We start from the raw sequence: 27909 nt of genomic DNA, 5'->3' as shown, positions 1-27909 counted from the left end.
CTTCCATAAGCATTTTGCTGCAGTGTCTTCTTGCAAAGAGCCCCTGTGCACTGCACCTCCTCTTGTTAACAGCACAACACTATTGACTGCATACTCTTCTTTATGATTCTTTTAGACAATGCATATTTTGTCATCTTGAACTGCAATGAAATGCATTATTTACTTCATAAGAGTATTTTCACATACTACGAAAGATTAAGAAGAATGCATTCTGTGTATTTAAGAGATTAACAGATTTTATTGTTTTCTAAAATATATTACAATACGGAGACCCAAAGCAATAATTCCTGACAAATTCAGTAACCATCTTGTGGATGAACAATTATGTTGGTAAGTTTTCCTTGACAGACACATACATACATGCACTTTCTAAGCTTGCACATTTTGATTCATTGAAAACGTTGACTAAATATACCTATAAGCTCAAAAAGCAAAGTTCAAAACTACCAACAGTGTTTTATAGTTACCCCAAAATAGATTTGTTAGTTTAATTACAGTGTAGCTTCCTAAAGTAGCATATCTACTCACCTGATAATTGATTTTTTTAAACACAAATCTGCTGTAATTTACAACCCAGTTTTAAATGTCACAAATGCTATACTATTTGACAAGATTACAGATGACCGAGTTGTAACTGCAAACAAATGTTTTTTACAGTGTTCTGCTACAATAATCCATGTAAGGACTAATGCTAGTTTATATTTTGACCCACAAATTTATCCACAAATACAGATTTTGAGTATGTTAGTGTATTTACTGTACTTCCGAAAATATAAATCACAGAATACTTAGTCTATAGTACAGTAATGAACGTGGCAGGAAAGCAGATTTAAATATACCTATAATTTAAACTCTTAAAACAGTCTAAATCTTATCCACATCGAAAGACTTGATAACTAATAGCCATGCTCTTTATATTTTGGAATATCAAATTATATATACATATACACAACAGATAGCCTCTTAATAAAAGCATTATAGTCTATTTTACAATCTTTGTTCAAAAAAATTAGTTTTCACAGATTTAACATTTCAAATTACCCAAAAATCAATCATTAGCAGTTAAAAGGAGTTTTTTTTTCCCCTGCAAACGTGCTGGAAATAGCTAGTATTCTGGGGCTTATGTATGATTTATCTTTTCGTTTATAGAGTGCTATTTAAAATCTAGATGGAAAACTCATTTAAGTGTCAAACCACGTAAACAACATTCATAACAGAATCCCAACCCATGACACCTGCTACAAATAACCTTCTGTAACAGATAATTATTAAATACAATATTTGTTTTACAGCTTCAAGCCACACTGACAAAGATTACTACAACATGGAAAGAGTTTTCATTCAGTTAACTGGTGACTAAATCTATGTCATAATTTAAGTATTATTTGATCAAGCATACAAAAAAGGTGCTTAACTACATAGCATTTAAATAAAAAAATACTGCATCTTTCAGACATTGCTAAGAACAAATAGAAAATTAACTATAACAACCTTAAAAATTCAAGTTGCAAATTACTGAAGGTCACTTAAAATAACCGATTAAACAAAAGTCAGCATAAGCCACATACCTCGGGTAGGATGAGGCACAAGCATAGAAAATGCAAAAAAGTTTAAGAGTCACAATAACAGAACATGTGGGAAGAGAAAGCTTAAGTAGTATTTTTCCTATCACTATTTTTCCACCTAACCCCTTTCCACTGCATTGTGCACAAATTCTGAAAACATCATCAAAATAGTTCTAACTCGTCTTTAAATCGCTATGATTTCAATATCAAGCTGTCTCTCCTTTCCATTAAAATATATACACTCTATACATCATTCAGCTTCCTCTCACTTTAAATATATACTGTACAGGCCTTCAGAGCTTTTGTAATACTTCTATATTAACTTTGTCATTTGTCACTGGATTGGTTCTACATAGTTTGCTGGGTATAAACCAACTTGTCCATTATCCAGACGTCCTTTGCACCAACCCTGTTCATCTTCGTTCTCCATTTTAGTTAATTCATCCCCTGCAAAAAGAAGGAGGACTGTTAACAAATCTGTAACCTTCTAAGTAACACCAACAGAAAGATAAGATGACAATTATCTAAAGTGTCCACTTTTCTTCCCCTGCTCACCTAAGGTACCAGCAGAAAACCTCTCTTCTCTGCTCTTCATGCTTTTGATATTAATACCACCCACAGATTTACATATAGGATGAAAGGCCCCCAGTTTCAAGAAAACAGGGGGAAGGGAGATACTTTGAAACTAAAACATTACACTAATACAATTTCAAGAATAGCATTTCAAACACAATAAAAGAATACAACTTTTTTCAACTTATATACGGTGTTATTGCACTACAAGATCCAAGGTTCCCTTATATCTAAAGGTGTGAACAGTCAAAGATAGTTGTGGATAGTAAAATTACCTCTAAGCAAAAAGAATAATCTTACACTGATGACTCAACAAAACGTCAGCACAAGTGAAATGTTTCATTAGGCTTACTGTCAATATATACTAGTGTAAGAGTTGGTGGAACATAAGGAGTAAGAGATGTTACAAAAGAAGTGTACTTACATTAAGAAGTGGCAGTAAAATTCTCTTAAACTATAACTGAAGCTTTTCAGTACACCACTACTATGCTGTGATGCTGGAAGATTTAAAAGAAACTAACACCTTACTCTTTGCAACATCTCTCCTCATCTTTTTAAGAGATAAATATTGGGATAGAACTTCTTTTACTGCTCTAGCTTTATATTGCTGGAAGATGATGTAGAGTTCTAGCTCAAAAAAAGGTAACTCAGTTTGATTCCTAACTTAAACAGCAAGAGCTAACACTGATTATTCATCCAGACATTTATGAACTATAAACGTAACCTCTTTTTGACCACCATGCATGTCCAATCTTCTACATTCTCACTCAGGAAATACTTATATATTAAAATGTCTGTAGACTCCAAGATCCTATCTATAAACAAATGAAGGTCCACCATGAAAAAAAAAAGGCCACACCACCTAAGAATTATTTCCCCACAGGCAACTTATTTGTGTCTAATTATTTCTCTGCATACAACATATCTGTGTTTCATCTTAGTAAGCAAAAGGAAATATATGCTGATGATATTAACCAGTCCCTAATGGCTATAAATACATAAAGTACTACGGAAGTCTTAGACTAGTTTTTGTTCAAAATAATCCTAAGGAATATATATATATATATTATTTTTTTTGTTAGAAATGGACGAACTTCATATATCTTCTATAGTTGCCCTGTTAGTTATAAAAGGTTAAAGCTTCATTTCCTCTAGTTTGCAGATCTACCAGATAACAAATAAAAGAATGCTATGAACAAATATTTAGCATTGTAGACTGTACTGTAGTTGGCTTATGGATACATTTTACATTTTTTTCACTATTTCTAGCCATGCAGAATGAGAGAGTGTACAATTCCAAACTTCCTTGCCACTTCTATTAAGTGTATTTTAAAATGAAAACAATGCCTAATCAAATCCATGCCACATTGGCAGTAAGCATCCATGCAATTGCACTTGTATTGCGATGACAAGTTGCACTTGTACAACTAGGACTTGGAAATTTAGTGAACTTGGAGGTCTGTTGAAACACTGCCACTTTTGACAATTACCTGCACAACAGAGTTACAACAAAGTCTTTACAAATACAATAAAAATAGTGTGTACGCTATCATGTTTTGATAACGTTGCATGGTTTATATTTGCTGTAGCTATTTATTCTCAATCATGGCAGAGAGCTAGACATACACTAGACAGTTATGTCCCATGCAGTTATGCAACTGTAAAGGCTCTCGAAGTATGGATAGTAATTTCAGCTATTTGGAAGCCTACCACAGCTGTTTGCCAAGGAAAAAAATGTATGCAGTAATCCACTAATAAAAAGGTTAGTTTCAAACCTTGAAAAAAATATATTTGAGGGATGCCACACAGTGCATATGCGCTACAGCATGTGCCTAGAAGCGATCATAAAGGCTGTGTAGGCAAATTTCTTGAATACTCAAGGAAATCCGATTGGAAAATATCCACATACATTTAAATAGATCTGCAAAATGAATTAATCCTCTCCTGACAGCTGCTCAGGAGTCTAGGCATAGTCCACACAGGAACAAAGGAATAGATTACATTTTAAAGTGGCTCCTGCCTGACAGCGTGGGTGTTTTTTACTTAGTTTATTGTACGTTCAGTGTCTACATAGTCACACTAATACTTATGTGTAAAAACTATGTAAGTTTGCCTATAGTCATTCTGTAATTCACCTTCTGTAAGGGGACTCACAGCCTAGCATGATCCCTTTCTTCTGATTGATGTAGTCATATACTTTGGTGTTATAAAGTACTTTAATGTTCTTCCTTCAAAGGTATTAAGCTATTTCTAAGTTAAGCCTACAAACACCTCTTACAGTTCACATATGCTGTACTTTATTTGTACAGACATCCCCCCCCCCCCCCCCCCATTGAGAACCACATGGTTTAAGTGGTTTAATACAAGTCACGCAGCTGGTATGGAATGTCTAACTTTGTATTTAACCATTACATCTGTGTGTACAAACATTGCCTAGTTCTGCCATGGAAAGGCTCATTACTGTAAGCCTTTGGAATGCCAGATTGACTTTACAGACACAATACATATATTTCAAGATTAGCTTATTTCCATCCCCTACTGAGAAAAAATAAGCAGTTGAAGTCTACAGAATGAAGAATAATTTTAGCTTCTGTGTATTCCAGAGAAAGCTCCAGATGTTTTGTTACTACGGTCCTTCTGTCAGGGTATAACTTAAAGTTGAAGGTCAAACCAACCCATTCCTCCTCTTTGGAAGTCCACATATTACTTATCTATGAAAAAAGAAAAGCCATAAGTAGAGAGTTTCATTATTAAAAGAGGAGGGAAGACTGAAAGGACAGAGTACCACCAGGGCTCTGGGGTTTTATGGGATGATTTGTTTTTATAAACAATCTCCATTTGTATTCAGTTTTGAGCAACACCTTTCTCCATAAGCAAAATGAAAGTTTAACAGTTCATTGATCACATTAATTGACTACATCATTGACTTGTTTACTATACTAACTTTCAGCTGCAACATCTATCTAAGACCCATTGCAGATGGTACAGAGTAGCATAATTCTTATGAATGCTGAAGGGGAAGTGGAACAAAAAGTTTTCTCAGACCTTTCAACACTTGAATCCGGTTTGTCCTCTACAAATACGTCAGTCATTACATGAGAAAAAAAGTAAGCAACAAGCAAAGGAGAAGAGACGTGATTGATTAGATTGCCTCTCTCATTTTCACAAACCAAAGTTCTGTTTTTGTTAATCTACTCATGCAATCTTATTCTGACTTCCTGTTTAGCAAACTTTTAATGTGCAGTTCTAGACAGGACAGTAGTACAACTGCCTGTTACGAGGTCAGAAGGTATAGATTTCACCTTCCACCACTAGAGGGTACTGCCTTCGGGTTGGACAGACTGAAAAACTTGAAGTTTCCTATTTCTGTGCTCAGAAAGATGCTCAGGCACTCGCTCGGCACACAACTTCTGGAAGAACTAGCCCATACAAACTGGAGGCAGCAGCATCCACGGCATGCAACCACCACAACCTTTTGCCAACTTTGTATTGTGGAAACATACATGTGGAAACTTGTGTGTCTCTCGTCGCACAAGACTTGTCACTTGTATGCCTCTATTCTTTCTCTCAACTGCAGCAAGGAGGTAAAATGCAAAGAAAGGAACAGACTTTAAAGCTCAAGGGAAACAAAACGTCACCCCAAGAAAGGAGATGTCTAAGTCAGTGTCTCTAACGTAATGCAAGATGACAAAACTGGATAAATGCAGTAGAGCTACCATGCTTAGGTACACCAGAGGGAGTGAAAGGAAAAAATTCTGTCCATGACTAAGTTTTCAACTAAGACAAACAAACTAAAAATACATCAGCAATGTTGGAAATTGGAGGCCAAAAAGGGAGTACTTCCAGTTGATTAGATATTATTTATTGTTTTAAGATTTGGTGCTGTAATCTTTTCTTTTAAAAAAAGAACTTTGGGGCCAGCATCTGTGCACAGCTAAAAGCAACAGCTGCTACTATCACCAACTAAGAAAAGAAGGAGGTGAGATTACCAGTTCTGCAGCTCACCATTTTGTTTAACACCAAGACAGTAGGAAGGGAGTATACCAAAACCTTCCAAACAGATTAGAATTCAGTACTTCCAAATACGGGGTACCAAGAAGCGCTATCAGGAAGAGTGGGAGTTAGATAGGATCCTGTAAGTGGAGTTGTACATTCAGAGAGACAAGTGACTTCAGAAAATAAATGCTGAAGAGAAAAGCTCCTTATTTGTCCCATTTCTTCTTTTGAAATGCTTTAAGCGAATGATGCACACTTACCAGCTTTAAAGCTGAGTTCATCTTGCTCTTGGCCCTCATAGTCATAGAGGGCACGCACTCTCACTTCCATTGCGGGAGAAGTATCTTCATCAAATGGATTGGTGTCTCCATTTGCATCAGTGGAAGAGAAAGGATTGTTGGACTCTTCATCGGACCAATCTGTGGGGTAGCTTTGGTTTTTTTCATAGCTGCTAACACTAAAAACAATTTTTAAATCACTTTTTCTGCCCTTGATTAGGAGATTAGAAATACCCCAAGATATCAGTTCCCCTAGTTAAGCTTAAACTTCTCTATAAAGCCCTGTTTTGAAACTTTATTTCTATCTTATCTACCTTTAGCTGGCAATGCCTTAATCAGAAAAATAAGAAGTAAAGCCACATTCTTACAATACATTTTAAAAGTTAAAAAAAGGGAAAAAGGAAAAAAGTGAAGGACAACTTTCCCATAAACTCCAAGAACTTCTCTAACAAGAAACTTGTAGAATCCACGGGGTTATTTATTCTAGAAAAGTAAAAGCTGTTCAGATATTAGATGAGAACAATTAGGTATTTAAATTGCTTTGTAGAATCTCCCATACCTCTATGGACCCCTACAGTAGCTTTTAACTTATTGTATGTTGCAATCACCAATATAAAAGCTTCATTATAGAGCAACAATTTGATTGTTTAAAAAGTGTTTGATGTTGAGCATGCACATGCCATTTAAGACAGTGATACAATATCCCCAGGTAGGCATACTGAAGCAACAGGCAGCTGTTTGAGAAAGTCCTAAACAAAAAGAAAGCAATCATAAAAGCAGACTTGTTCAGCAAGAGAACACAGCAGTAAAGCTCCAGAAAGCAAAGTACTTTCATTAGAAAAACCCATCAACTTCAACATTTTATAGGACTGGTAAAGGAAGGAAAAAAGCAACAGTAGGTCTGTTAGGAACTGCCAATAACCACAGTAGTTTCAAACCAAAGAAGATCAAGGCAACAGATGTGGCATCTGTTAGGAAAAACAAGTTAAGTTACAGTGTTGCGCTTACACAACCTCTTAAAAGGACTTCATGCACCAACTAGCATAGTGTTACAGAAACCAAAAATTGAAAACCCTGGATAGAGAAAGTGCAAGTGTGAAAACAATTAAAAAAACAACATTTCACCAACTTTTTGATCTTATTGTCCTCCTTTTCACTGACAGTACTCGCAGTATCTTCTTCATCTTCAAAGGGATTGTAACTTGATTGTACTGACTGCACTGTGTTACTCTGGACACTAAGACTGCTAATTTGGAAAAGAAAGAGCATTATGGTGACCCTATCTGTTTAAGAGTAAACACACTGTCACTGGTGTCCCACTAAGTAGTTTCTTAGCAGACCCCTTCTCCAGCCAAAAAACAAAGAACAAAAAAACCACCATCCATCAAGTGTAGTGAAAGATCCAAGAAAGTTCTGGAAGTCTCACATATGATACATTCCTCCAGAACTGTTGTGGACCACGATTTCTTTTTCTTACTGCCTGCAATAAAAGGCAGTGCTATTTTTCTATCCAGTTTCATTACTTTCTGAGGAAGCTGATGTTAACAGTTATGTATTAATGACATCCAGAATTGTGAAGCGACTACACATTTTTTAGACTAAGATTTCAAAGTAAAATGTCATTTCTAGAGATGGGAAAATAGCAACAGACTAACTCCCAGATTAACTACAGAGTTCAGTTACTCATGTAATTTGGTTTCTTATAATTCACAGTGGAAAGAGAAATGTAAAATAGAGAATAATTCCCAAAATATTTTGTGAGCTGCAGAAAGCTGTTTTAAAAATGCTCACAGGTGAGTAATGTTTAGTTTTACACTGGCTTTTTGATCCTGTGTAGCTTGTTATCTTAAACAGTCCTTTCTGTTTAGTTTTTTTAGGCATGAAAAAAATACCTGCTATGTTTGTTAGGCTGGGAAACTTGATCTCCTGTTTGATTAATACCAGTCAGAGTCACTCCATCAGAAGCCTTCTTCTTTTCTCTTCTACTGAGAGTGCGATTCAGATCTGCAGACCACTCCTAACAATGTATGCAAAAAGTGATTGAGAAACTTAATTGAACAAGTAATTATCATATTTAATTTTTCAGACTGAGTTATGGAACATACATTAATACATACGGCTGTACAAATAGTTATTGTAAGGATAAGTCACTCTAAATGTTTCTATAATAGTTCTCATCCATCCTAGCAATGCTAGGATACCTGTGCTACTCACAAATACCAGAGTGACCTGTACTTCCCTGCTTAGCATTCTGAACACCTTGAAAAGACTTAAAACACCAGACATCTGACATACAACTGGAGAAGTCTACGGAATTGGTCAGTGCAGCTCTTTCAAAGTGGTACCAAGAGCATTTACTGTTTCAAATAATGCCAAGACATCTGGCTTTAAAAGTTAAACCTCACATTTAATTTTAAAAAGTATTACAATCTACTTTACGTCACAGGTTTACTTCTCAAGAAGCGCTCCAGGACTGACCTGTGAAGGAGCTTATTTTTAAAGTCATTGCATATAACTTCTCTTGTCCCTGAAATGTGAACAAATACTTAAGGTACTGCACTCTAGATCTAGTAAATTTATTGTCCTTAAAAGCCATCCAAAAAAAGTCAAGGCTCAAATCAACACAACTGTTGACAAAATTTGTGATGTCATTTGTTAAGCATCCTCTCCTTGATGTTCTGAAACATTCACAAGTTTCAAAAGGCAAATGGACAGGCATGATGAGATCTGAACACAACTTATACCTTTCAAGTCAAACTAGGCTGCATACCAACATAAAACAGGCACCAGAGAACTAACTGGACACAAATAAACATCCTACACTTAGACATGTTTCATATTCAGAAGGCTTAATAAGTTTCAAAAAAGTGTCAGGAGATATTTGCAATGCAAAAAATAACCTGTGAAATATTAAGAAAAAATAAAGATTTTGCGAGATGCTGTTACTGGTTTATACATGTAGCATGGTCAGTCTTAAGTGATTTCTGACCAACTTTTCAAAGGCACCTTATTATTTTAACCTCATACAAATATGTATTGGATTTCTGAGTCACCACAATTTAAAGATTACTGACCTAAGTATATTTGCAGTTTATAACGCAATTTCATATTTGATCATGACTTTGTTTTACTTACTTCATCCTTGTAGCATGTAAATGAAAAAACACTTTATTAGAAAAATAGTAACAACAGAATTTCATGTGCTAATTACAATGTTTGTGAAAAAGCATGGTATTTCCCCACACAGAAGTAACTGTAGTTCAGTGCTTCAGCCAAAGAAATTCTTCAGTACTGGTATGAGTTTTCTTCCCCAAACCTTCAAATCTGAAGTTATTCAATGTTTAAAAGTGATATTTTCCATTACATTAAAAAGGGAATACTTTATACTCCATAATTGAGGTTTCCACTCCATTAACTTAATGCCCAGAAATTATTTCAATTAACCCCGTGATTCTGGTCAGAAATTCATTTCAATTCCAGCCTCTCAATACTCCACTAGTATGATCTGCACTGATACGTTTTGATACTTGTTTCTCCTAAGTTGAGTTAGCAAAACATTCCTCAAAAGCTTTATTTCTTCTGCAAATGGTATTCAGCAATAAAATAACTAACTGGTGCAAGGTGGAACTTTTTTTTTTTTAATAATGGCATTGGAAAAAATAGTTAAAGGCTTCAAAGTTTTCAGAACTGAAGTATTTAAACTATTTCAATAGTCTTTGCTGCCTACTTGACCATTAAGTGATAACAAGAAAATTCAAAATTGAAGTGTGACAGTATGAAGGGAGAATCACATATACAGATGTCAGAGGTACAGCAACTAAAACATGGATTACTAATGACTTCAGCTTCCAAAAAAAAAAAATCTGTTTTTCACCCTTTTCACTTTAAACAGGTATTGTACAATCACCTCCAAAAGTGGAGGCTGTGAGGACTCCAACGGAAATAAAGAAAAGAAAAATTGTTAGGGCTTGTAAAAACAACAAAATTCACTGCTGTAAATCTGAATCTAAGAGTTTCACCAGAAAGGAGTGTGACAAAAAGCAAGGACATGAAAACCAGACATAAGTCTGGGCTTTCATTTCTCTGATCTTACCTCAAACTGAGGCCAATTCATTGACATCCCTGGACCTTGATTAGCTCTAAACCACCGCAAGTCTTCAACAGCATCTGCCGTTTTGATGTTCTGTTCCAGTTCACGGTAGATATTTTTGTAACTGCAACACAAATTTGTCTTCAAATTTAGTACACCATTTAGAAACACAGTGAATCCTCTAACCATATAAAATAAAAAAAAGTTCAAAGTTCACAATAGTATTGAAAAAAATTACAGCAAGACATTTTAAAAGCTCTGTAGGACAAGCTATTAACTGCCTGTAAAAAAGGAACAGTCTAACAAGTAAACTTGCTGAAAGTTCACTGAAAGAAAATCCTTATTTGCAAGATTTAAGTATTACTACTGTTTTGTAAAGCAACTTAATTAGCTGTCAGTAAGATTTAAGTAGGAATGTATCGAAACATCAAATGTCAATCTTGAAGTTTCTTGAATTTAAAGGCTTGTCTACAGAACAGTAGAAACTGTTTTTGTGCTACATTTACATTCTGTGAAACTCAGTTCTTAATTCAATTAGAATTATGATTCATTATGAAAATAAAAGTATCAAACCTGAAGCAGAGTTAAATGCGTTTTAATAATGCATAAGAAAGCGTCTATTTTTTATACCTGCTAACGGCTTTTACTGTTTTAGGTACTCTGATTTTAATTATATTATTTACTTAAAATATCAAACACTATAAAAAAGAACCTTGCTACTTTTACCCATCTTTTAGTCTAATTGTTCTTTGTTAAATTGAATTCTTGTAACTATAAATTATTTATAGAATAGAAGCCACATTACAGATACAATTTTGATACTAAACCATGCATGTGATATATTTGCTCTACAGGCTATGACTACATATACAACTCCCCTCCCCCTTTTTATTTATTTTTTTTGAAACAAAAGGACCAATATGGTGCAATATGGAACCCACACAGTATAAAGAGGTCTTAACACAACATCTACAATGCTTAAATGTGACACAAAATTAGCAGTCTATCCTCAAGCTAGAGGGAATTTATGGAAATCCTTCCAGGTCAAGTCACACAAAATCTAGACTTAGAATTCATTAGTGCTACATTGTCAATAAGTCAGAATTTCTTAATGTATTACCAAACTGGTAAATTTCTATGTTTTGACTGCTTTAACATGTATGCAGTATCTTTGACTACAATGGAGCTTCTCTGAATGTATTTAAGCAATGGAGAGACTTGCATTTTGAGAAAGGGAATTAATTTGTTTGAATGACTCGCTAGCCATCAGTTAACCCAAATCAACAACTAACTGGACATCTACAGTCACAGAAAACAGGACAGGACTACTTTCTGGGCTGTGTTGTTCAGCTTTATTAGTCTGTCCTAAAGTTAGAACACAAACCTCCTTCTAGGAGTTTATTCTACACTGTTTATCTCTTTATATGCAAAGAGAACCAAGATAGCGAAATAAACAGTTATGGTTGCTTTGTCTCTAGTTTTATCCTAATAGTTCCTTTCCTTGTTTTCACCTTACTAACTTACCGTAAGACACCACACCCAAATCTCCCAAGTACCTTAAAAGGAAAACCACTGCCTGTCCACTTGCTCACCTTCTGTAGTTTTCCCCACCCTGCCTTTTTAAGTTAACCACTTCTCATTTATTTCTGATCTGTAGTTTGTTTCAATCCAATTAAACTGAATTCAAATGGATGACAATCCTAACTATCTTCTCTCAGAGGAGAAAAAGAAACTGCCTTCAACAGTAAGAACTTTGAAGCAAACCAAAATGATGATAATGCTAAAATAAGTGATCTTGCCCTTACCTATTGCTAGCTATATATATTCTTGCCCCTATATCACCCCTTTCTTTGTGCCAGCGCTAACATTTGTGGGGCTGCATACCAAGTCAACTTAAAACACTGATCAGAATATCATTCAGAACAAACCAGATTCTTTCTACCCTAGGTTACCTTGACCAGCTCATTAATTCCCATTGGATGGACTACTATATCAGTTCTGTCACCACCAGAAGACAGAGTAGAAATGAGCAGCTAGCCAAGAGTATACTTTTTTCCTTTTAAATTAAGTGCCAACTTAGACTACACATGAAAAATTGCTATTACAAGTGGGATGTAAATTCCACTACTGTTGCAACATTTGCTGCAAGTACTCCAGCAGCTTACCTCTCAAATGCAAGACAACACAAAATCATTATAACTGCTGTCTTGCTGACAGATAAGTATTTTTGTATCAGAGTGGCCTGTAATAGTTGATGACATGCTACATGGTCTGACAAAATAAACTTCATGTGCTCTGGTTTGAGTACCGTAGCAGAAGTTTAGATCTCTTGGAATTCAGGGAGGAAGGTCCAGGCAGAAAATAAAGTACAAGGCATGCTTTACACATACTACGGTATAAAAAGCTGACTTTGAAATTAAGTTCAGTGATGGTCAGCCAATGGATCTTTAACACTTCTACAAGTTAAGGTAATTCCTGTATTACTTTAGACTGAGCTCTAGCATTTTAACAGTAGATGTGTTTACATTAGGAAACTCATGCTGTCTTACACTAATAAAATCTAGTTCGTTCTCCAATACACATTCAAGACATAACACAACAAAACTCTCCTTTCCCAACCTTTGATCCATTTTTTTTAAGCTCTGAATCCTTTCCAATTGGCACACATTTGATTATGAAAATACATCAAGGATGAGGACTTACCAGTTCATCTAATAAAGTTAAATAAGACTAGCAAATGCTAGGGATACATGCAAGTCTGATCGTGGACAAAACAAAGAAGGTCCACTTACACTACAAGCGAACTGAAGCAATAAAAGTAAAAACAATTCAGGTTTTAAACTTATCTACTTGATGTATGGAATATTTTTTGCTCATTAGTGTTAATTTTAAGGTCTTACAGTTTTACCTTGCAATATTAGACAAGTCAAGATGTTTTTGAACTTCCAGTAACACTTCTCGAAAGAAACGTAAGCGTTTTTCCTCAAACTGCTGACACTGTTCAAATACCTGCTCCATGTTTTCCATATACTGAGGTGTCACACTATCTAATTCTTTAAGTGATTTTTCATACTTTTCTTTTGTCTGGGGAGGGAGGGAAAGAGGGAAAAAAGAGATTAATTAGCAATATTTTTTATTACCATCCTACAAGACTCAATACAGTAACGGACAAGGCTTAGACTAGAAGATCCCAAACTGCGTTCTCTTTTTATAACTACAATCTGTGTTGGATCCCAATGAGAGTTATCTAACGAAATTACAAAACAATTACAATAGAGTCCTAGGCCTCCTCTCTGGCTTTTCAAAAGAAACCATGACAAATGTTAATGTAACATGAAAGATAAAAAACAAAGGAGGTACAGAGTACAACAGAGTAAGCAATTTTTCAAGTTACAGGTCTTATTTAAAGATCTCCAAACAAATTCAGAATGTTAGCATTTCCCCTTCAGCAATTTACATAGTATACTGAGAGGTATGAAGAGAATACTGTTGTATACATCCCTGTGAACATAAAATCACATATCCTGTGAGCTCTATTAAACTGAACTTCAAACTTTACACTAATTCACTGCAACAGTCCAGAAACATGAATTAAAAGATCCCACCCAACATAACATCAGCCTTCCAGATCACAGAGCAGCATCTCAAACGGAAAAGTTTTTTTTGAAAAAGTCAAGAGTCACATAGGACAAAGCTCTAGGCAGAAGCCTGCTAGAGAGATAAGCCAAACTGGGCAATGGAAAAGCATTCCCACAAGTGTATTTACTTTTATTTAAATGGATTATATCAGCTTACTTTCTTCAAAAAAAAACTATCCTGCAGTCAAGACCAACAACAATTTCAGGTGTCATCAAGCTATAAGCATCTATCTTCACAGCCTCTCAAATGAAATAACTCAATCCTCACTAGTAAATAAGTAGAATAACACAGTGAAAATCCAGGAGTTATACTTCCTTCCCTACTCAAAGTACTTATGTGAAACAGAGGTAATGTATTATCCATTCTTTACAGAAGAACTTATCAATGGCACATGGGAGAAAACTCTTAAATATTGGTATAGGATCATAACTGAAAGTGTGCTGCACTGTGGTTCACTGCACATTCAGGAGAAAAAAAGCTTAGATATGCACAAGCTATAGATTAAATATACCTTTAGTACATCTTGTTTGCTTCTCTCCACTTTGTCTTGTAATTTCTTAAGTTGTTCAGGATTTAGTGCTGGATCAGCTTTGCTATTTGTCTCTCTGGATATAGCCAGTTTCTCCTCTTTACAGGCCGCATGGTATGCTTTCTTTGCAGCTTCCACCTAAAAAGAAGATTTTAATCTCTGCATCTGGAACACTTTATAAAACAATAATCATGTTGCAATGAAGAAAGTGGGAGGTTTTGTTTCAGGATGTTTTTTCGTTTTCGGGAAACTTTTCATTTAGGCCAAAGAATGAACACTACACAAGAATCAATAGAAGGAAACTGTAGTACTTAGCAATCAACATTCTTTCACCATACAAGAAATGTCACTCATACAACCTTAGAGAAGTGAAGAAATACTCAAGAAAAGGTTTACAAAAAGTCCCAAATAGAACTTTTTTCCTCATGCCCATGTACTCCTGCGCTCCCCTTCTTCTAGAAACCTGTTATTTAAGAATAATGTTGTTGCATGACAAGGAGAAAACCCACATTTTTCCCTTGCTCATTTCTTCGAGCAATTTGCAACCTCTCAATGCACATGATCAGATATTGTTAAAATTATAACTTAAATTCCACTTTTTCCAGATTTTCACTGAAGTCACCAAGATTAGATTAAGAGAGACCAAAAGAAAATATTTATTTTCAGAAGAGGACAGAAAACAAGAGATCTTTTTGAGAAAGGAGGGTCCAGCAGAGAGAACAGGGAGCTTACTCCCTTATTAAGATTTGAGACGTTAATATATTGTAACACAGGATATCTAATACATAATCTACTGCTGTACCTCTTTCAGCTTTTTTGCCCAGGGTTTCTGAGCTTTCCTAAATCCATCTTCTGCTTCTTTGGTTTCCTTAAATCCTCCCATCATTTGCTTATGAAAGGCTTCCTTCTGCCAGTTCTTGATTTTTTCAAAGTCTTCATTCATCAGTGAACCTTTTACTTCTAGATGTAGTTCACTCACTTTTTCAGCTTCTGACATAAAAGCACACCAAGCCCTTTCTACTGTTCCATACTGTGGGCCTAAACACAACAGAAAGTGTCATTCTCAGTAACCATCACCCACATGGAACTTATATTCCCAAGAAACTACCTGGAGCTATTGACTTATATTCACTACAAAACAGTAATTCCTAGATATTGATGTAAATCTAGAAAAGGGAATAGTTCAGACAAAATTATATTAGATTATATTAGAATATTACAAGTTTTTACTTCAGAATAAATAATATTCATTTAGCCTGGCCTGCATCTCCCTATACCATGATTCTCAGTATTACACCTATTAGCTCCTCTTTGAACTGCCTTCAATTTCTCAACATACTTTTTGAAGCATGGATAACCAGAAAAAGACAAACTAATTCAGAATAATTAAAATGGTATCAGATTAGCCTTCCATTAAAACAACACTTATCTCTTCTATTACTTTCTCCCAACAACAACTTATTATGCAGACAACTTTTCAGAGTTCTCTACCATTATTTACCTAGGAACAGCTACTACTTTAAAAACAAATCTATTCGGATATCTCAACACTGGAAGCAAGATTCATCTGCTTCAGTAAGAAATAAGCAAACCAGAAAAGGAGCAGGGTTTGTCTTTTTGTTGTTGTTTTGTTTTTAATCCAGAAAAGCTTAATCTTGGAAAGATTCATTTGTTATGCTACTGAGCCTTTTGAAAAGGCTCCATTAGAGGCTACAAATTTCTACTTTGCACTTACCAAAACATTCAGAAACTTTTTTCATTTAAGATTTCAGAATTCAAAATTAGAATGTATTACCTTTTTCCACAAGCTGTTTCCATCTTTTTGCCCATTCTGTAAGTTGCTGAGCATAGCCCTTCTCTATTCGTGCCCGTTCATGAATACAATTCATGAGATCATTGCAAAGTCTGTGACCATCATCAATTCGTTTTACTGTGCGCTTGTAATTTCCAACCTATAAAGAGACAAACATTTAGCAATTCCTGCTTGAAACATCTGAAAGCAAGATAGATCTCTGATTAACACACATACTGTTACCTACAAGTAAGATAATCTAACAGGAATTCATCAATTACAGCATACAGTACTTTCAATTAATCTTAAAACCTAACTGCTTTGGATAAGATACTGAAGACAACTGAAGTTGAAAAATAATCTGCCCAGAAGATGCTGGAAGCCCCTTGCAAGAACACCACAAAAGCCACAAGTTATCCTGAAAAAAAAAAAAAATTACTAAAAGTGAAAGCTAGCTATTTAGTGGACAGTTTAGTCAGCAATGCAACAATGGCATTACAAAAGAAGCTACATGTTATTAGTTCTGCAATGTGATTATGGGTAGTTGTTACAATAGTCATTAAGCAATTGTTCTGCATTATTATTGCTTGGCAGTGTTTTAGATAATCAAGATACTTAAATACATTATTTCCCTCTTCTATGCTTATTGCTGAATATCTAATAACTTAATTTTATATTCTGCTTAATTAATTTTAAAAGATTAATAAAACTGTAGAGACATGCAATGGAGTATCATAAAATCTTTATCAAACATTCGAGCTTTTGTTTTCCAATAATGTAGTACTGAAAAACACATCCACTGTGTTTTATATGTGCATATATACACTATGCTGCATATACAGGAGAGATCAGATGTGCCCTGCGTTACAGCTGTGCTTCAGTGCCAACGAGCTAGGTAGCAAGTAGTTCTAAATTCTACAGTAGGCTTCTATGTGGTCTCAATGCTGACAGCAGTGACTTGGAGTTCCCAGACCTACCATTAACAAGAAACTTTTAGAGAGAAAGCACATAGGTGTTCAATGTACAAGCAAAGACATATGGATATGGAGGAAAATGTACAATATATAATGAACATTCATTATATAAATGAACACCCATTCATTCGTATGTATACCAACAAGATATCCTCAATCTAGGTTATAGGAAAAAAAGCCCGACACTGAGGACAAGGTAATATTTCCACTGATTTCAAGGTCATTCAGGTTGGCTTTTGTAAACATTAAACAAGACATAAAAACCTCAGGTAACAATTTGCACAGCCTATTAAATATTACAGTCAATTTCTTATCAGCCCTAACCACCAGACTGAAAAAATATAGATTAGCAGTCAGGTAGTAGGTCAACCATTCAAATACTTAAAGTGTATTTGTCGTTTTCACATTCGAATCACATCCTATTCGCATCTTAAATACAGGAACACATCCAACTTTCAGGTTCACATTTATGAATAATTTTGTCAGCAGATGTACATGCAAGCCATCCACTTCAGAAAAGCTCCTTGAAGTACACAGGAGAAAATTCTAATATTCTTAAAAGAAGAAAAACTATATTAAATGCTGGAAAAATGAGTGGGGCTTTATCAGTGACTATGCCAATAAATGCAGACATACTTTAGGACACAAATATATTGTCAAGATTCCTTGTCAGAGCTGCAAAAAAAAAAAAAATCCCAAAGCAATCAACCACAGGACAACAATTCCTTTAGACACTGGCCTCAAAGCATTAATTCAGGCATTTTTTGGACTACAACCATTTCAATAGACCAAAAAAACTTTGGTAGCATCTAAGGAAAGTGTTAGTTAGCAGTCATTGATTTGTCTTAATCTTGTCAAAAAGTACCCTCTCCTTTTGGGGGTGGGAGAGGGAGAAGGGAGCAGGAGGGGGAAGACTTTAAATTGTAATACAATTGAAGACAACAAGCTACCAGCATCACAAAGAAGCTGGTATCAAAATCATCAGACAGTGTCCAAACACATTTCATCTATTAACAAGAATGTATGAAAAGTAACCTCTTATTTTCAGGGGAAACAGCAACTGAGAAATAAGTAGTTTCAGACTAATACCATACACTAACAAATATCGTATACATGTGTAATCAAAGCATTTGGAAACTTAACTACTCAAATACTACTTTCTATAGTGTTTGTGATAGGAGGGACAAACCATTCATCTGCTTAAAATGACTCCAGATGTAGGTTGACAACCAAGCAGACTTAAAACAGGTTACACTAATTTGGCAGAACTACTGAAAGCCTTATAGTAGCATTAATTTGTGTCTTGTTACATGCCCAGGGATTTATGTCTCTAGCAGGAACATTCCTTGTCATAAATTTTCACTTCTAAATTAGCATTTTAAATGCTGCTGCTGCTGGCTGCTCCATGGTATTTTTAATGTTTTCATTTTGAGTTGTCTGAGCAAATTCTAACCACATGGTAATATACAACAGTTGCCAAATTTCAGGCAGTATGCAGAGAAATGAATTCAGTTTACCTATCACAGTCCACTCACTACTCAGCCTTTTGTCGCATAAGGCCACTTTGAAAAAGCTGCATGCAGACCAGAGATGCTTCACCCACACCACCACTTCACCTGAGGAGGACTGAAGGAACTAGCACCACAGTTTAAAACAAGGCCTACGATAATAGAGAATAATCTTGTACTTCAAAGAAGGCCTTCTATATTAATATTTTCAAACCAAACCCCAAATGTTCAAACTACTACTTCATAAATCACGTTAAGGCATCCTATTCAAATTCCATGCCCCATGAGGATAGCTAGTTTTGGAAACACAACATTTTTCTGTAAATTGTCTCATGACACAGAATGTAAGTTATATACTTGGCATTTCACATTTTTAAAACCTAGTGATTTATTAATATTTAAAACATATGAAGCATCAGCTAATCTCCCTAGTTTATTCCCTCCCTCTTTAGAGAAATATTTACAAGGCAAAACTTGCTTCTCAGACCCTGATTCCTAGTCACTAAATAAGTTTTCATTGACTTTAAACCAACGTCCTCAAGCAGGCATTTAAAAACTGTTATTTAACATATTAAAATTTTGGTTCTCTCTCTTTCATAAATTCAGTTAGCTACCAGTTTCCCCTTTTCCACTACAAATAATACTCCAAGCTTTGCTACTAATAAAATTCAGGTGATTCTATTTTGTGCCCCATGTCATCTCTTACAGACACTGCAAATGCCTTCAGATCTTCATTCTGCTTAGGTAGAAAATATTCCTTCTCACTGTGATATTTCCTCTCAGATACGATCACAGCACTCAAAGTCATCTCAAATCTTGTCTCAAAGCTAAGATTTTGAGAATCTGCCACAGCCAGAGAAAGAACACGCAGTGATCAGACATTTAGCATCGTACAGCTAGCAGTGCAGTCACCTTTCCTTTGTGACCACCCAGGTACTAATGTAGCCAACCACTGGTACCGATATGATAAATGGGGGAATATTTAAGAGCTTACAGCCTCAGTATTTTACAATTTCACAGCACTCATGACTCTCCCTCTGTGTTAAATTATTAGGCACCTTTACCACAACTAATAGACTTTGTGGTGTTGTATGTGGTGTTGTTTTTATTTTTAAAGCATATTCATAGACCAGGATAAAATTGCACCACGAGTTAAACACACTTAGTAGGTTTTTATGGTACACTGAATGAAAAATAAAGGTATTTTAATTTGTCAGCAACACAGAAAGTGGCAAACATTCAGCTATTGCTAAATTCCAGTCAATTAATTCCAGCATATTATAGTAATTGCTATAACCACTACTATAGGAGTTTCAAATGCCTGAAGTAAGATTTGATGTTAGCTCTTCTTCCAGACTTGCCTAGCTTATCCATAACTAGTCAGCCTTTATAAACTGGAACCATTTGAAAGAAAATAAATTTCCTTATCTCTGAAGTCACCATAGCATATAGTAAGTTGTTTTGTTTTTGTGTTTGTTTTGTGTTTGGTTGGTGTTGATGGTTGGTTGGTTTTACTAGCAAAAATTCAGAGGCAAGAAATGCATGATAACGAGCTTTGAAGGCTTAGTCAAACCCACACCTACCAATGGTCAGTATGGGGACACACTATTTCCAACATTCCTATCAACCATGAGTATAAATCAGGAAGTTTTCAAACATTTCAACCACTATTAACTTTTATAATACTCAATGCCATAACATATATTCTCCCTCAAAATGAGCACACAAAACAGAGATTAAAGGCACATTTTGAAACCCTGTACAAGATTGTCATGTCTGCTTTGAACCTCTGTGTGGATTCAAAATGGTTTTTGCACATAAACAGAATGATCTTGGTGCATAATTAGCACATACATAGCTTGAGTACCTACATAAGCTCTATCTTTGTGTATGTAAGTTTTGAAAGTTTACCAATGTAAATTCATCACTGGATGCAAGAAAAAAAATCTGAGGAAGCTCTTAAGCTCTTTAAGATCTTAAAGGCTACTGACTTTAGACATCTGTGAGCTTAAGAGCTCACAGTATCAGTAAGCAAATAGCTGGCAATATAAATGGAAAACATTGTAACTCCATGCTAGAAGGAAAAAAAATGCATATAGAAGATATGACAGCAATCTACTGTTATAGAGTTCAAGTGTTTTTAAAACAGAAGTGTCTCCTACAGTAGAAGTGTTCAGTAACAAGTAACTGAAATCCCTCAACATCAAAACATCTTTTTAACATTCCAGAGAAGTTAGTTTTTTTTTTTTGTTTTTTTTTTTTTTGGGGGGGGGGGGGGGCAGGGCTCCTCCCTCTTAAATTCTCCTGTGCATCTAGCATGTGCACCCCCTCCAGAAATAATTCACATAGAGCTGGCTGACAGCAGTAGACACAAAGCAGAAACATCAGGAACACCCAAACCTACTAGACCAAGACCATCTCAGCAGGCTGTTTATAATGCAATTTGTCAGAGGGATCAGCTGTCTGCTACAGTGTTTGGGGTTTTTTTCTTCCTTTTTTTTTTTTTTTTTTTGGAGGACAGGAGAGGAGGAGACACCAATAAGAATGCACATGGTGGCCAAATTTGACCCACCCATACTATATGGGGGACCAACTTCTCCTTTCTGAAACAATGGAAAGTCTTTCCTTGCTAGTGGCTATCTCGAAACAAACAAACATACACTTCAGACTGCTATGGAAGTGATGTACTTAGCACCTCAAAATGCACACCAGGTCCTGTCCTCCAAGGGAATTCACCATAGGCCTGAGTTTCTAAAGCTAATGCCAGACACTCTTTCAGCAGTTGTTTAGAATGCCCGTTTTTGTCTAGATTAGTACATGTTTTCACAGCACAGATAAACAACCCTGCAATAAATGGAGAGGTCTTCCATACTGTTGATGCTAGCAGAAAATAAGAATAAGGACTCGTACCTTGGGTATAGGTGGCACTGTCAACGAAGAACCTGTGTATCACTAAAAATAATGATTTCTACAGGCTGTAGCTGTACTTTTAGATGCCTTACCTTGCAAGATATGCATACACTTCTACTTTGATCTCTAGAAATGCTTATTCATCACTTTTCTAACCTTCATGGGTATTTAAGTGAATAATAGCATTGGTCTCAACTTGCTGAAGGCATTCTTCTTTTAATATGACCACAACAGTGATAAGAAGGCATAAGGCTGGGGCTTGATTAACAAAACGCATCATAAAATTAGCATTCCATTTATGACAACAAATTCTTTCATGTAGATTGTAATGCTGCTTGAGTAGAACAAGACCAATAGGGTTGTCTGTTTCTTGTGTCTTACTAAAACAACTTAGCATGTTGGAACATGCTAGTTTTTTTCTCACAATATATTGATTGGATGCAAGGAAGTGGTATAAATGATTATGACAAACTGAGATGTACTTATAACAGCCAGGCAAATGCTGAGAGTCCATATGACAGGTGGAAAAAAATCTAAAGGGTTTCAAACTGAACGCTGGGTTCCAAATTCCCCACTTTCCCTTGGAAAAGTTGCTGCCATCAGCAGTAAGCTTTAATTTACTGCCATCAGCAGTAACCTTTAACTATCCAAAGCATGCTACCCTTTAAGCTAAGTAATACAGATGAAGGAATTTCTTCTTGAAGCGTATCAACAAGATTCCTCTGTGTTAAAATTTCTGTACCCAGAGCACCATGAGTTCAGCCAAATACATCAAGGTACGCTGAAACTTGTCAGAAAGAATGAAAATGAGGTTTCCATTTCTTAAGTAATACCAGGCATTACTAGAACTGGAACTTTGATGAAATCATTCTGTGGCAAATACCTCTCAATTATCTCTCAGAGTATCTTTTCCTTATTATTTTGCAATTCCTTGCTCTCTAAGCAAGCTTACGTGCAAGTATGTACAAAATTCTGCCTCCTAAAATACTTTTATTTGTTGAACACTTGGAAGAATTAGGCGGGGGGGTTGGGAGGGTGGGGGGTCCTTTTCAATAGACCAGATCCTTCTCCTGCCAGGAGACAAAAACCCAGGCTGAAAGTTTAGCTAAGCAATAAAAGTTTCCTCAATTTAATTGTGAAAGCTGCTATTTCTAATTCATTATACAGAAAGGTATTTCTGAAAGCCTATTTTTTTCAGTTATACCATCTGTTCTTATAATGCAAAAATTAAAGAAACCAAACACTTAGATCCAGAAAACTGATTAAGAACAAAAAGTGTTTTATTTCCTAAAGACTACATGGCATGAAATTTCTGTCAAAGGCAATGCCAAAAACCATGAAAGCGGTTTACCAACATTTCAATAAGCATAATTCTTATCAGCTCAACAGAATATCAACATTCAATAAATGAAAGTGGTTGAGTTTCCAAGATACACAACAAGCAAAAACATGGCTTTCACAGTAAGTTCTTACGGTATATCCTACACCTTGCCACCTCACTTTTTCCTATGTGTCTTTCAAGAAAAAGATGCGTTTTGCAGCACACTCCAAAGGTAAATAAATTTGAGCTATTTTGGAGTATGAGGGAACAAAGATCCCCATGTCTGTCTCTTCTGTGCCATGGCCAGGTTTAAATACATGCGCTGCTTCCAGCTGTGGCAGTAAAACACAGCAGGGTGACTTAAACTGCAGGCTAAGTCTTCAAAAACAAATGAAAAAAACTGTCATGTCGAACAGCTTAAAAATTTATTTCTGGTAAAATAGGGTGCACATGACAAGTCCGCATTAATGATACAACTTCCAAAAGGATTAAGAACTCGGTAATCCTTGTTATGAAGCATGAAGTACTGAGGCTACCGTTCCAGAGACACTGCATCTTTTCTAATCAAGTCAGAAAAAAAGCATTGACCAGAGCAGTTTATTTAACCAGCTGGAGAAAAACTAAGACTGGAATTCAAAGCTGCAATTTTCAGAAATAAAATAACCGACTTGGAAGGTATCAAAAAACATGTTTATTCTCTCAAACTACACTGACTTTAAATTCATCACACGTAGAACACATGAAGGTCAAGATTTGCTACCATGTCAGTCCTTCCTGTTAATAGCTTAGTATTACTAAGTATTACTAATAGTATTACTAATCATTACTACAAAATGATTTATCACATTATTTATAATTAAAGCACTCTTTTTCACAGTTAGTTCAAAGTCTCTTAAGTGTATCCATAAAAGCACCATCTCTGCAGAATGCCAGGGATGTCATATCACACATTTTCAATCCTTCACATAGTTACATGGACATTTAGGTACAACTACTATGTGCTTTCAGCTACACATATAGCATTTTATGACAACCTGCTGTGCAACAAGAAAAACATTGTTTTCTGCTTTAAGAAAAACTAAAACACCATCAGTGGTGATATTTCAAGCACTAACCAACTATAAAACTTTAATCGCCTCCTTCATGTTTCAAAAAAATCCCTCAGATACCACTTAGTTTCAACACATGGACATTTCAAACCTTTAGTCCCTTTGCAAAAATAATTACAAAGCCTTTACATCCGTAATAAGAACACAACCATCTTTTAAAAATAAATATATCAGCATTTGTAGCCAAAACCAAACTTGTCAGACTTAGACTCTTAGGACAAAGTCTTAAGTTTAACAGCATAAAGCAGAGGAATAGGCAAATAATGCTTTCCTGCATAATTCAATACTCAAAACTCCAGAAACCATGAAAACTATCCACATACACGCTTTTTTCCTAAACTGCCAAAAGCTTACTATGAGGAAGAACTTATCTTTCCTCTTTGAAAAAATTGCCTACTTGTTCTAGTCAATAGAGCTATTCTTCCGGGGGAGAAGGCAATGGCCCAACTGAAGTGCATCTACACTAATGCACGCAGCATGGGTAACAAACAAGAGGAGCTGGAAGCCATTATGCAGCAGGCTAGCTATGACTTGGTTGCCATCACGGAAACATGGTGGGACCACTCTCATGACTGGAGTGCTCCAATGTATATATAGGCTATAGGCTCTTCAGAAGGGACAAGCAGCACAGAAGGGGTAGTGGTGTGGCTCTCCATATTAGAGTGTTTTGGTGTTGTGGAACTTGAGGCTAGGAATGATAAGGTTGAGTCCCTGTGGGTTAGGATCAGCGGGAAGGCCAACAAGGCAAGCATCCTGGTGGGGGTCTGTTATAGACCGCCAAACCAGGATGAGGAGTTCCACAGGCAGCTGGCAGAAGTTGCGAAATCATCAGCGCTTGTTCTCATGGGGGACTTCAACTTCCCAGACATATCCTGGAAGCACAACACAGCCCAGAGAAAGCAGTCTAGGAGGTTTCAGGAGAGCGCGGAAGATAGCTTCCTGACACAGCTGGTTAGAGAGCCTACCAGGGGAGGTGCCTCGCTAGATCTTCTGTTCACAAACAGTGACGGACTGGTGGGAGATGTGGTGGTCGGGAGCTGTCTTGGACAGAGTGACCACGAAATGGTAGAGTTCTCTATTCTTGGCGAAGTCAGGAAGGGGACCAGTAAAACCGCTGTCTTGGACTTCCGGAGGGCTGACTTTGAGCTGTTCAGGACACTGGTTGGCAGAGTCCCTTGGGAGGTGGTTCTGAAGGGCAGAGGAGTCCAGGAAGGCTGGGCACTCTTCAAGAAGGAAATCTTAAGGGCTCAGGAGCTGTCTGTCCCCACGTGCCCAAAGACAAGCCGGCACGAAGAAGACCGGCCTGGCTGAACAGAGAGTTGTGGCTCGAGCTTAGGAGAAAAAAGAGGGTTTATAATCTTTGGAAAAGATGGCGCGCCACTCAGGAGGACTATAAGGATGCTGCGAGGCTGTGCAGGGACAAAATTAGAAAGGCCAAAGCTCATCTGGAGCTCAATCTGGCTACTGCCGTTAAAGATAACAAAAAGTGTTTTTACAAATACATCAACACAAAAAGGAGGACTAAGGAGAATCTCCATCCTTTACTGGATGCAGGGGAAAAATTAGTGATGAGAGATGAGGAAAAGGCTGAGGTACTTAATGCCTTCTTTGCCTCAGTCTTTAGTGGCAAGACCAGTTGTTCTCTGGATACCCAGTACCCTGAGCTGGTGGAAGGGGATGGGGAGCAGAATGTGGCCCTCACTATCCACGAGGAAATGGTTGGCAACCTGCTACAGCACTTAGATGTATGCAAGTCGATGGGGACAGATGGGATCCACGCAAGGGTACTGAGAGAACTGGCAGAGGAGCTGGCCAAGCCGCTTTCCATCATTTATCAGCAGTCCTGGCTCTCAGGGGAGGTCCCAGTCGACTGGCGGCTAGCAAACGTGACACCCATCTACAAGAAGGGCCGGAAGGTATACCCGGGGAACTATAGGCCTGTTAGTTTGACCTCAGTACCAGGGAAGCTCATGGAGCAGATTGTCTTGAGTATCACTGCAGAGCACTTGCAGGGCAACCAGGCAATCAGGCCCAGTCAGCATGGGTTTATGAAAGGCAGGTCCTGCTTGACGAACCTGATCTCCTTCTATGACAAAGTGACACGCTTAGTGGATGAGGGAAAGGCTGTGGATGTGGTCTACCTTGATTTCAGTAAGGCTTTTGACACTGTTTCCCGCAACGTTCTCCTCAAGTAACTGCCTGCTCATGGCTTGGACTGGCGTACGCTTCGTTGGGTTAAAAACTGGCTGGATAGCCAAGTTCAAAGAGTTGTGGTGAATGGAGTTAAATCCAGTTGGAGGCTGGTCACTAGTGGAGTCCCCCAGGGCTCAGTACTAGGGCCAGTCCTCTTTAATATCTTTTTCGATGACTGGACGAGGGGATTGAGTGTACCCTCAGTCAGTTTGCAGATGACACCAAGTTAGGTGCGTGTGTCAATCTGCTCGAGGGTAGGAAGGCTCTGCAGGAGGATCTGGATAGGCTGGACCGATGGGCTGTGGTCAACTGCATGAAGTTCAACAAGGCCAAGTGCCAGGTCCAGCACCTGGGGCACAACAACCCCAAGCAGAGCTACAGGCTGGGAGATGAGTGGCTGGAAAGCTGCCTGGCAGAGAAGACCTGGGAGTACTGGTTGATAATCGGCTGAATATGAGCCAGCAGTGTGCTCAGGTGGCCAAGAAGGCCAACAGCATCCTGGCTTGTATAAGAAGCAGTGTGGCCAGCAGGTCTAGGGAGGTGATTGTCCCCCTGTTCTCAGCTCTGGTGAGGCCGCACCTCAAGTACTGTGTTCAGTTTTGGGCACCTCGCTACAAGAAGGACATCGAGGTGCTCAAGCGAGTCCAGAGAAGGGCAACGAAGCTGGTGAGGGGTCTGGAGAACAAGTCTTATGAGGAGTGGCTGAGGGAGCTGGGGTTGTTCAGTCTGGAGAAGAGGAGGCTCAGGGGCAACCTTATCGCTCTCTACAGGTACCTTAAAGGAGGCTGTAGCGAGGTGGGGGTTGGTCTGTTCTCCCACATGCCTGGTGACAGGACAAGGGGGAATGGGCTAAAGTTGCACCAGGGGAGGTTTAGGTTGGATATTAGGAGGAACTTCTTTACTGAAAGGGTTGTTAGGCATCGGAATGGGCTGCCCAGGGAAGTGGTTGAGTCACCATCCCTGGAGGTCTTTAAGAGACATTTAGATGTTGAACTTAATGATATGGTTTAGTGGAGGACTTGTTAGTGTTCGGTCAGAGGTTGGACTAGGGGATCTTGGAGGTCTCTTCCAACCTAGACGATTCTGTGATTCTGTAATATTTGTTAGCTCTCAGAACATACTACTTTTTCAGCCTGATGCACTCAATTTCAGAAAAAAGTTAACTATTCAATCTGACTTTTTTTCCTCTTGACCATTTTAAATAACATAACCTTTGCAGTTATATTAAAAAAGAGGAAGAACAGAGCAATGAATTAATCATAAAGGAAAGAAACCAATTGCAATACTGAAGTTTAACTCTTTCTTATCTAAGGATATGCCAAGAAATACTCATGCATTACACATTAACCTATTGAAATTGCTTACAAAACAGACTGCAGTTGTGACCTTTTAGAAGGAATAAATAGAAGAGACCAAAGTAATATATTTAGTG

At 37.1% G+C, this 27909-nt stretch overlaps 1 protein-coding gene across 7 annotated transcripts in view; it reads right to left on the bottom strand.

The window, feature by feature from the left end:
• Nucleotides 1-214: 214 nt before the first annotated feature.
• PACSIN2 (protein kinase C and casein kinase substrate in neurons 2) overlaps nt 215-27909 on the bottom strand; it is a 58317-nt gene continuing 30622 nt past the window's right edge. For 3 of the 7 annotated variants that reach the window (XM_083842148.1, XM_083842149.1, XM_083842150.1), the window contains 9 exons: nt 16466-16622; nt 15473-15708; nt 14653-14808; nt 13411-13586; nt 10506-10626; nt 8305-8429; nt 7542-7658; nt 6395-6591; nt 215-2012 (listed from right to left, as the gene is read on the bottom strand). In XM_083842148.1, coding sequence (XP_083698274.1) covers nt 1900-2012; nt 6395-6591; nt 7542-7658; nt 8305-8429; nt 10506-10626; nt 13411-13586; nt 14653-14808; nt 15473-15708; nt 16466-16622 — 1398 coding nt within the window. In that variant the 3' untranslated portion in view covers nt 215-1899. The remainder of the gene's footprint in view (nt 2013-6394; nt 6592-7541; nt 7659-8304; nt 8430-10505; nt 10627-13410; nt 13587-14652; nt 14809-15472; nt 15709-16465; nt 16623-27909) is intronic. The other 4 variants (XM_083842152.1, XM_083842153.1, XM_083842154.1 and 1 more) reach the window with 2 other exon arrangements.

The sequence above is a fragment of the Anser anser genome (assembly GCF_964211835.1).
Source record: "Anser anser genome assembly, chromosome: 1".
Taxonomy (NCBI): Eukaryota; Metazoa; Chordata; class Aves; order Anseriformes; family Anatidae; genus Anser; species Anser anser.
Note: the sequence above shows the minus strand (reverse complement) of the source record. Positions and strands in the feature narration are given on the sequence as shown.